Source organism: Delphinapterus leucas, chromosome 21 (assembly GCF_059928025.1).
Source record: "Delphinapterus leucas isolate spDelLeu-1000000601 "Yukka" chromosome 21, BTC_Dleu_Yukka2, whole genome shotgun sequence".
In the NCBI taxonomy this organism is placed as follows: Eukaryota; Metazoa; Chordata; class Mammalia; order Artiodactyla; family Monodontidae; genus Delphinapterus; species Delphinapterus leucas.
Window position 1 is genome coordinate 18910882 of NC_143149.1, and position 12147 is coordinate 18923028.

A 12147-nucleotide genomic window follows, 5' to 3' on the forward strand; every position below is an offset into this window, starting at 1 on the left:
TATTGAATGGGCTCTCAACAAACATTTATTGGATGGAAAAATAAAGGAATGAATAAATGAAAAGGCAGACTCTCAATTCCAAACTCTACCATAAAATTTTTGCATACCTTTACCAATTATTATTCTCTTTCTGTTTTTTTTTTTGTTTAAAATTTTTTGTTATATGTTGACATTCTCTTTGCTGGTGGTATGAAGATTATAATAAAACTCCTGAATATCCTAAATAAAATAATTGTATTTAGTTTAAATAAGCCTATACAATTTTCCACTTAGGACTAAAATATGTCCCGCAAAGAGCTAGTATATGCAAAATCCCTGAGGCATAAGAGTGTACAGCACTGGAGAAAGTGTAAGACTATTATGGCTACCTGAGACAAGTGCTACATTAACGATAAATTCTCGATTAAGCAGCATGCATTTTTGCAACAAAATGCTTTTGCATGTGCATGTAGAACACAGCTCTTAGCTACATTCACAACTGAAGTATAATGCAGTGAAAATTTTTGGATTATATATGGTAAACCCATAGCAACTCTCAGGCAGCAGCTAAAAGCCAAATCTTAAAAAAGAGGACAATATATTTATTTAGTTGGGAGTTATAATCTAAGCACAAGTTTATTTAACTGAATGCATCTCATTCAAGATGTTTTTTTTTAATGACAGAAAATGTCTTTATGTCCCATGTAATCATACAGTTATATAGATTCCCTTTAGCTACACAATAATGACTGTTTTTGTGATGACTTTCACGCCGTGAAGTAGACCATTAGTACTTGACTTGTGCCATTACACAGCAACTTAACAGTAACAAACAAACTTGCAAATCAGCAGAGTAACATACTGCCTGCACTATTAATTTTCTTTATATTGTCTATATTCATTTACATTTAAGTTCAGTGTGGTGAAACTTACTCTGGTAACATCTGTAGATCCTTGTAGGCATGTGTTATTTCACAATTAATATGTGAAAATGTGAACAGTCACTGATATTACAAATATATATAAATTTTTAAAGCTAATAGCTAAGTAAAGACCCAACAACATACTCCACAGTCTTTTAAGCTTGTCTGATCCAATTAGCTCAGTTCAGAGAGAAAATTGAACTACTGAAGCTAGAATCAGAAGTTCAGAGCTAACACAGGCCCACTATATATCAATTCTGTTGATGGCCACAAACTATCCACTACTCAAACCAGTGTTGATCCTAAGGTGAATGAGGAGTGGGGATGGATAGCTGAGAGGACTGGAATGTATACCCCTTCCCGAAAATACAATTCAAAACACAGGCCCCGTTGACAGAGCATCAGTAACAAACCTTCTATAAAGGAGCAAATAATCTGTTCACCTATATAAGAATTGTTAAAATGTACAACAGGATAAAACAATTTCTGACAGATATTCTTAAATAAATATGTTTTTATAATTTTCCCTACAGGATTATCTACAACACAAATATGATATTGACTTAAAAAATTATTCACAATTGGTGAGACATTTTGACTACTTGTTGCTATTGTTTTCAGAGCGTGGTATCTTAACACCATTTGAAAAGTATGTTTCTTCATGATTTTTTTCCTCTGTTTTGGAATCTACTGACAGACAAAGAATAAACTCTTAGCATATTATGAGAAGCTGTAGTAGACACATCTACGAGGGCACTGCCCGTGCACCAGCCTGAAATCCACCAGTGCAGGGAAAGTAACGCCTTCCCCAGAGAAATAGCACTCCACGAATGACAGATGAGAGCTGGTATATAAATATCAATACCTTAGTTTCCCTCACCACTGGGGTGGGAAAATCCCTGTATGTGTTCCACACCAGCTCCCAGAGATCCCCAAGCAGTATTAAGCTTCAGTGGCCCACAGCGCTCATGGGCTGGATACGGCATCTTTTTTGACTGCCTTCCCTTCCTGAACTCAGTTTCCCGTTCCTTTCTCACATATGCGTCACCTCCAGCATGAGCTACTTTCATCTGAATTGTTGTCTCTGGGTCTGTTCTGGGAGGGACCCAGACTAAGACAGGAGTGTTTTCAACTTTTAAAAGCGCTTATACATCTATGATTATATTTTATCATCTCACAAACTACAAGGTAAGAAAAGCAGTATCAGTCCCTGTTTTCTTATATTAAATGAGTCTAAGTAACTTCCACCCCTAGCGACACAACTGCTAAGAGGCAGAGCTTGGGAAGAACTCAAGCCCGTTCTCTTCCCATCTGTTTCTCTGCCTGTATACTTCAGGACAAGGCATAAACATGACTCCGTGGGCCTAAGAGTCATTTTTACTCTCTCTTATGTAAACATCTCTTTGTAAGCATATATAAAATGTCCAAGATTAAATAGCGTTTACTAAGATAAAGCAAACAATTATACCCAAAACATTTTCACATCAGTTATATTTAGTGATGGTGTTCCATATATACAATCCTCCCAAACATTAAACCACAGGTCAGTGTGATCCGAAGCACTCACTGGTTGCTTCAATTAAAAAAAATTTTTTTTTAAGAAAGTCATCCTTTGGGTATAAATGCTAGATGGGATGGCCTTCTTGGCTACAAAATATATAAGAAAACAAAATTATATTTAAGATTCTCTGGGGCTTCTCATTTTCAACTCTGATGTTTGAGCCTCGTGCTTCCTTGCTGTGAGCAGTGTCCTCTGCACTGCAGGATGCTTAGCGGCATCCCTGGCTCCACCACTAGTTGCCAGTCGAGGGCAGCTGCCCCCACCGTTGTGACAACCAAAACGGTATCCAGAAACTACCAAATGTCCTCTGGGGGTGCCGGGAGGAGGGGGGCGGGGAGCCACATTCATCCCTCTTGGTATGATACGCGTTTCACAGCCCAAACATCCCTTCACTACTCCATGAGACAGCCAGTCTATAAGGGCAGTAAGGGTTAATGTGGTGTGGGGACAGAAACCACTTATACCTACCTTGAAATTTTACAAATGAGGAAAAGTTGAAGTCCTGGTAACATTTATCTAACGTTATAGGGTTCCAAAGTTAGCACGAGTGGAAGAAGTTAACAATGGGTGTGAAGCTTATGCTTCTGAAACATGACTTAATGCTGTTTGACAGAAAGAACCATGGCTTTTCATGTTTGGGGCCAACAAAGGAATCTGTTATCAGCTTGTCTTTCCCACTAGTAGCTCAATATAGCCCTGACAGCATGAGGCAGAACATGAAACCTCTGGTAAGATGAGAGGACGACATGGGAAGTAAAACAATGTTTCTGGGGAATAAGTAGAATAAATGTAAGCATACTGATGGCAACTTAAACAGAACTCTGAGGAAGTTCACAAGCACAAAGAAACTATATGCCAATGTCCACTGCAATAAATTCAGATGTTAACAGAAGTTCTCCCATGCTTTGGGATTTGGGTTTAGTTAGCTCTACTTTGTAATTCTGTTTTTGGCTTTGCATTTTGATGAATCCCTATCAGTATTTAACAAGAAGGAAGGCAGAGGTGTATCATACCACCATCTTAACCCTGAAAAATCTCTCTTCACTTCTGTTTCACTGTCACCTTTTTATAGCATCATCTTAGGAATGTACATAGACCCATCCCCTTTGTTAAACTGTGAGTATGTAGGTTTAAATCTATGGTATTTGCTTGATGCAAGAAAGGCTAGTCAATTCTCAGTGGCCTTTTAATCTCTCTGTTTATATTTTGAATGACTAGCCTAGCTTTTAATGTTCTGCATCTCATACTTCTCATAACTTTACAGCTTAATGCAACAACATTCTCTGTAATCTATTACCTATAGGGAGACAGTTTACTTAACTACATGGTGTGTTCTTTCTCCTTGACATGAAACTACAAGGGGTTGCATTTATTGATACCTATTTTTTATAATTTTCTAAATTTCCATAGTGAGCATTTATTAATTTTATGATCAGAAAGTAAACTTTAAATCAAAAGTTGAAAGAGGAAGTCAAAGTATCATATTTTAAAGAATAATGAGAGGAACCAGATAATAGAAAAATACAGCCTGGAAGCTAATGCCACATTCTAGGATTACACCTGGCCACGTATATCTTTAAGCCTCTAGGGTCTTATTAGGTCTTAGTCACTTTATTTAAAAGGACTATGTTTGTCAAGGTTATGGAGGTTTCATGACATTTCACCCATATTTAATTTAATTAGTCAATCTCCCTGCAGAAAATAGTAGGTATCATTTCAGATTCATAGATTGCTCAGGGCCCTCAGACTCAGAATTTCTGTCAAAAATTTGAAATAGATGTTAGCATCAAGATCCAAACATTAACCACTGTTACTAACAACATTTATGTCTAAACTTTAAATATGTATTTTAAATATTTAGTCTAATTATTATCAACTTAGTCTTCGAATGACTCTCGATCATGTTACAAGATCCACCATTCTAATTCTGGCTTCTACTACTTGGACTATTATTTTTCCTCATTTGTAAAATACCTGCTCTCTGACCTCACAGTATTATGCTTAAAAGGTATAAAACTAGATGTTACAACGCCAAATCCATTAAAAACTCCCATATACAGGAAAAACAGCAAATTAGGCAATTTAAAAAGTTTGACACAAAAGAACTCACCACCATCCAGAATTCTATTTAGAAACCAACTTCAGAAAAACCGGGGGGTGGGGGGGGGCGGGGGAACAACCCAACTATTTCTGGAAACCATACAGACCTTCATAGTACAATTTTAAAGTATTTACAAAGTTAAGTTCACTTTAACATTGAAATACTTCTTCATAAACAATTTTAATACAAATTTCTTAAATCATCTAACATAAATCAAACAGTTGAAGCCAAACATATTTTAAAAATTAATTTAGAAAAAATGAACAAAAATTAGAATTCATTTAGCTGATATTTATGTGTAATAGCTACCTAAAAATGTCTTTAAAATGTAAATGGTTATTCAATTATGTTACAAATATGAAAACCGCAGTAAACTTACTGTTTCATATACCTTACTCCACTAAATGTGCATTGGTCGTAAGAATTAATGCCAAATATAAAAGTCCTTTATAAATATTCATAAGATACTCACTTTGTCATTTTATTCCATACCACTGAAAGAGATAAATAGCCTAATTATAGTTATTCTCAAAAACACAAATCCTACATGGTAATTTCTTTTTAGAAATACAGGTTAAAATATGAAGAAATTACCAAAGAAGGATAGTGCTGATTTTCAAGTTATATCTTGAAATTTAAACACATCTATTATAAAGAAAACCATTCACTATTATTATTCTAATGGACAGTCATTGTTTAAAGTATAATTCTGTACCAGTAACCACTTGATTTTATAAAGCAAAGTTAATCTTCTATTTTGTTCCAGTAATATGAAAACACATTATTATGCAAATCAATTCATTAAAACAAAAACAATTTTCTGTTTCAGTGTATGTTGACATTATGCATATTAAAAAGCAGGAAGGGAAGTTTTGCTAAAATACGTTAAAATGCAAAACAAGAAAAGAGCTATATACTAACTGGCAACATTCTCCTGTCCCTTTAACCTGCTTTTGTGTATACTGCTTAGTAAGTAACATCTTAGTAATTAACAGATCAGTCCAAAACCATATCCACATCTCTGGCCAAGAGCGCACTCAAGCAATTGATTGTGCAGCAAGAAGCTCCTAGATTTCCAAGACTTTCGTGATTTTTTTCCTTCAATCCTAATACTTTATTCAAATATAAGAAAAAATGTTTTTATAAAATATGAGGGTGAAGAGTTTGGGACAAAATTCATTTCGTGAAGAGTTTGGGACAAAATTCATTTCTTTAAACAACCTGGTTATAGGTTTCAGTCTCATCATTTCTGTAACTTTTGATTAAGGTGCTGAAAAGCTAAAATACGTACCCTGAAAACTAGATGCACGTATGAAGGAAAAGTTTTTTTCTTTTAAAAGTATAGAAAATTCTGTTTTCTTAATGTGTTCCTCTGGGCCATCACAGTACCTTTTTCCTAAGGGCCATGCCAATCTCTACTTACAAAATAGTAATACAACAATGTGGAGGGGGCAAACAAAACATTTTCTAAATCAATAGAGAAAATTTCTTTCCAATCTAATCTAAACATTAAATTAAGTGTTCCTGTCACATTAAGGTTACTAACTGGTTTATACGGAATTAACAGTGACATGTTGATCCTTTTATCATTCAGACTAGTGACAAAAAATAAATGGAAAGAATTAAGATAATACAATTCAAGAAACCAAAATCTCCTAGTGTGAGTCTTTATAATCATTTAATAGAACATTCATTGAGGAACAGCTGTATGTAAGTGTAAAGATGAAAAATAGCTTAAAAGAAACTCCCTATGTTAAGAATTTGACTAATACATAAAATATTAAAAAAATATTATTATAAAGGAATGCAGAGATACATAAATGGGCTAACTACATATTTATAAATGTGTAAAGGGAAGAAGAATTTCTAACGTAATTAAGGAATGCATTTCAGAGGGTTGGCAAATTAGGTGGTATTTGAAGGATGGGCATGATTTGATAGAAATTCCAGGAATGGAAGCAGCAAAATAAAGCATATATTTAGGGGACAAGGGACAGTACAAATACACTAACACTGAGTTTCTCTGCAAAGGAGTAGAGGTCTTAGGCTGGAAAGGAAAATTACAATGGGCAAGTAATGGACAGTCACTTAGGATTTCCAATTTAACTGATAACTCTGGTCCACACATATTAATATTATCAATATAGTCAAAGTATGCTTTAGGAATATTCACCTAGTGGCCTAAAATACTCACTTGTGAAGTCTAGTGCCTAGCATATATTCAGTGAGCAATAGATGGCATCCACGTTGTCACTGTTACTGTAGTCAGTGCAAATTTTTTTGGCGCTTACTCCAGTAAACGACGTGTGAGGGGGTTAGAGTCTCATGATTTAGCCAAGTAATGGCTGAAATGGTAAGAAGATTACAGTGAGAATGAAGAGTGACAGAATACAACACTTTAAAATATGCCACTTTGGCCTAAGAATTATTTTAAGCTGAAGGCACTGAGAAGAAGCAGATACTAGAAAAGTTCTCTGCCTTCTCCAATCTGCCTAAAAGCAGGACATAAATTCACAACGGTGTCCCTCCTCCTTTCTCTACCAGCAAGGACATAGGTAGAGACAATCTACAGGTGGAGACAATCCTTGGAGACAACTTTAGATCCTTATCAATGGAGAAGGCAACCGCAAACTTAAATCTGCACACTACACCTCACTTTTGCTTATCTTACTTTTCCTGGTCACTTCCACAACTGGCTTTCCCTCAATACCTTTCTTTCTGTCTGTAACTGAAGATGGCACTTAAGCCTGAGCTCTAAGCCACCTCTGAGAGTTATTCATTTTTCCCTATCTCCCATGTATACATGAGGTACACATGTTAACCACTTTGTTTGTTTTTCTCTCGTCATTCTGTCTTTTGTTACAGGGGCCTCAGCCAAAGACTCAGAACAGTAGAGGGAAAATTATATTTTCTTCCCCTACATAAGCTAAAACATTTCACAAGAATGTTGATGAATTTTTCATATACTTTAACAAATGTATTTAAGCAAATAATAAAAAGCAATGCTTAATATGTTTATTTGCCTAAGAAATGTTATAAGAATATTAAAAGGCAGTAATAAAAATTTTATCAATTTCCAAAATTTACACTTTTAAGTATCATTAACACAATAGTGATCAAATCTTTGTATCAGGCCCTCTTTATGAAATAGGAACATATCAGGGACCAAAGTGGATAAAAAGCCATGCTGTCAAGTGCTTATACCCTACTGGGGTCCTGGCAAAAGACAAACAAAAGTAACACAAAATAAGTAAATTATATAACGTGTTATAAGTGCTATGGAGAAGAAATTTAAAAAGGAAAGGAAGACAGTGAGTATGGGTATTGGGGAAGAGGATGAGAGAAAAGGACTACACTTTTAAATAGGATGGTCAGGAAGACTTGAAGATAAGGGGACAATTTATTGCTTGATAATTACTTCCAATTATTTTTTCTGTAAAATTAATTTTGAATATTAGACATTCAAATCACTTTTCTAATTAGTGACAGATTTAAAAAATACAGAGTACACATAACAAAAGACATGTCTGATTTACTATAGCATCTGATTATCCAGAGTCTAACTTTGACTCCATATTCTTGACACCTATAGAAGAAATCTGAAAATGTTGACAAAAATATGAGACCAAAATGGTTATTATATAGTATCAGTGACTGTAACTAGCAACTAGCCCTTAAAATCTAATTGAGCCACCAGGGTACATACAGTAAGTAAAGTGAACTATACCCCTATATTACAGTTCCACAAAGAAGTTCAAAGAAAGCCACAAACAATTTAGGAAGAAGAAATAACTTGTTAGCTTTTTTAATATTAAAGATATTTGAAGTACTGTAAGCAATGAAGAACAAACCTCATAAGCTTACATTATACATTTATATTTATAGAGAAATTATAACATGATTGGCCATGGGATAACTTTATTCCGTTCAGAGCCACAATATTCAGAAATTAAGAATTTATTACCATTTTAGGTGTGATTCTGGCACTGTGGTTATGATTTTTTAAGAAGCCTCATCTTTTAGAGGTACCTACTGAAATACTTATGTTTGAAATGAAATGATATTGGGCAGTTATTTCAAAAGAATCCAACAGCGGTAAAGAGAACTGGATGGGAGAATAGATGAAACAAGATTGGCTATGAACTGGTAATTAAGTTTGGTGATGAGTGCACGAGGGGTGTCATTATATTCTTCCCTCAAAATCTGTATAAAGAAAAAGCTAGAGAAAAAAGGCACATTTTAAAACAGTAATCTTCACCAACCTAATACTAAGCCTCAAAGACAGTATTCTGCCAAGTTGATCTATGACAATATTTCCCACCCACCAAAAGGAAAGGGAAGGCAGCAAAACAGTAGCAGTTACTAATGTAAATTTTGCTACTGATTTAACTACACACCAATTTCACTTTCAATTTTCTGGCAAACAGTTCCTGACATCCTAATACAATGGCTTCAGGGTTCTTAATGATCTTCTGAGCTAAATTAAATTTATCATTGCTGGGACACTCGCTACAGACTGTTCCTATTTCCTCTTTTGGCATTACATATTATTGCCATAGCAGTCTGCAAAGTTGAAAAAATAATTTATGTGTATATATTTGATAAGTAGGTACACTGAATTTTTTTTAATCCACGCTAAAGCAGTCCTCACCCTAAAAAAAAATATATATGTGCATGTTGTGTGTATGTACATGGTGAAGGTAGTAAATGAGAAGAGAAAGAACATATATTTCAATTTACAAATAGAATCCTTTCTTACTAAATGCTAAACAGAATTTCGGATTCCTATGTAAACAGGATTAAAGTTCATAATACTGATGCACAGAACATGCACTTACCACCTGTCCATTGTGCGGGTTTTTATGAGCATATGGTGGTCCACGGATATGATTCCACATCTGGCCAGAAGTCATAGCAAAGACTATACACTGAAAAAACAGGGTACAATATTATAACATGGAAACTGAAAAATAAGAGAATACTGCATTCTTTAAAAAAAAATGCTCATGAAACTATCTTTCAAATATCATGTAACAGCTCATCCATTAAAATCATTTTCATTTACTAACTATGGGACTTTCGGTAAGTTACTTTTCTTCTGCTTCTCAGATTTGATATCTATAAACTGGGGATACCAACTACGCTGATGACATACATTAATGGGTAAATAAATAAAGTGGGTAACATATGTAAAGCATCTGGCATGGTGACTGATAATCTGATATGTCCTAACTAGAGCTAGTCAAAAGTACAGGTAAAACATGATGTTTTAGATATAGCCAGGAATAATTCACAGAAGCCATATTCCTGCTAGATCTAGCAAAAAAGGCTGCATTTGGAAAACTAATCTTAAAGATCCAAGACATTACAGAGATGGTGGGGGAGGAAACAGTATGAACCAGAGGTCACAGTCAATCACTATAACTTATATGTAAGCATGTTTTGTTTAAATCATACATGCTTAAATTTACAAACATGGACATCTTTAGACTGAAATATGTCTTCAGGTTAAAACACTTCCTACTGTCTCAGAACTTGCCCAGCTCACTCTTTATTTGAACTGCCCACCTCTGGTAGGTAGCTATATCAACAAAGATTCAAGGTCAGAATGAGCAATGTGTGACTGGGGATCTAAACATACAAGATTTGCACAATTTTTAAAGGAGAAACGAGGATACAAAAGGGGAAAAGTAGGATGAGGCAAATTAATGGAGGATTTTTAAACCCAGAGAATAAATCTGAACTCTGTTTCATAACTTCTTGGGAACCACAATATTTCAAAAGAAAATAAAAATGATATAACAGGATTATAGAGATTAATCTGAATCCTTTCCACACTTTCTTGAGAATAACTCTGAAATAAACTGAAACTTCTTAAAAGTCAGATTTGACTTGTACATAGTCTTTGCATAGATTGAGGTATTTCCGGAAAGTCAAGATTTTACAAAATATTTGCACTTTAAACTTAGAAGGGACATTAGAATTTAGGCCCGAAGTGAAAAAGAGAATGATGCACCACCTAAAAAGTCATTTAAAAATGTGAAACTGTTATGTGAGAAAAATAAATTGTATATCTAATTTATAGGAGTATCATGTCAGTGATTTAGAGAATATATTAAAGTTGATTATTCTGTAGATAGATTATAATATAGTAGTGTGAAAGGCAGAGTATATTTTAAAATCCAGGGAAAGATATATCTAGTGAATAAACACATTTATAGTATAAGCAAGTGACATTTTTGTTTTTAGTAGATGCTCAGTAATACTAGATTTCTATCATTTTGGGGACCTAACCCTCATAGTCACTAAATCAGCACTGAAACTGTATGTATTTCTGGTTTTACTTTTACCTGTCTGCCTATTCCTTCTCTGCCTTCTACTGCTGCACTTGATATTGCTATTTCCAACTATGGTGGAAAAATAATGCATGATCAAGTCTGTATTTTAGAAGGACGGTACTAGTCACAGTATGGAGAATAGACTGGAGAAAAGTATAACTTGAGGCAGAGAAATCAGTTTGGAGGCTGATGCATAAAAACGCTTGAGAGACTATAGTGGCCAATTCCATGGTAGTGACAGAATTGAGAGATCTGGACAAACAGGAGAAATATTTAAGAGATGGAATCAATAGACTTTGGTGAATGATTGATCTGATAGAAAATAGTCAAAATTAACCTCTGGGTTTCTGATTTGAGCAACAGTGTGTAGTTAGTGGTGACACCCAATGAGATACAGAATAAGGCAGAAGCATGTTAAGGGTGAAAGGGAAGAAGGTAACAAAGATTTGGAGCTCCCTCTGTTTTAATTATTATTTTTTTACAGTAGGTCCTTGTTTGTTATCTGTTTTAAAAATAGCAGTGTGTACATGTCAATCCCAAATTCCCAATCTATCCCCCCCACTCTTCCCCCCTGGTAACCATAAGTTTTTTTTGAAGTCTGCGAGTCGGTTTCTGTTTTGAAAATAAGTTCATTTGTGTCATTTTTTTTTAACATTCTGCACATAAGCAATACTATATGATATTTGTCTTTATCTGTCTGACTTACTTAGTATGATAATCTCCAGGTCCACCCATGTTGCTGCAAATGGCATTATTTCATTCTTTTTAATGGCTGAGTGATATTCCACTGTATATATGTACCACATCTTCTTTATCCATTCCTATGTTGATGGACATTTAAGTTGCTTCCACATCTTGGCTATTGTAAACAGTGATGCAATGAACATTGGGTGCATGTATCCTTTTGAACCATGTTTTTCTCTAGATATATGTCCAGCAGTGGGATTACTGGGTCACATGGTAGCTCTATTTTTAGTTTTTTAAGGAACCTCCCTACTGTTCTCCATAGTGGCTGTACCAATTTACATTCCCACCAGCAGTGCAAGAGGGTTCCCTTTTCTCCACACCCTCTCCAGCATTTATTGTTTGTAGACTTTTTGATGATGGCCATTCTTACTGCTGTGAGGTGATATCTCACTGTAGTTTTGATTTGCATTTCTCTAATGATTAGTGATGTTGAGCAGTTTTTCATGTGCCTCTTGGCCATCTGTATGTCTTCTTTGGAGAAATGTCTATTTAGGTCTT

The 12147-nt window shown here is 34.8% G+C and overlaps 1 protein-coding gene across 1 annotated transcript in view; it reads right to left on the bottom strand.

Annotated features, from left to right (window-relative positions):
* TUSC3 (tumor suppressor candidate 3) overlaps positions 1-12147 on the bottom strand; it is a 218477-nt gene that overhangs the window by 104155 nt on the left and 102175 nt on the right. The window contains exon 6 of the mRNA XM_022571105.2: positions 9403-9492. Coding sequence (XP_022426813.2) covers positions 9403-9492 — 90 coding nt within the window. The remainder of the gene's footprint in view (positions 1-9402; positions 9493-12147) is intronic.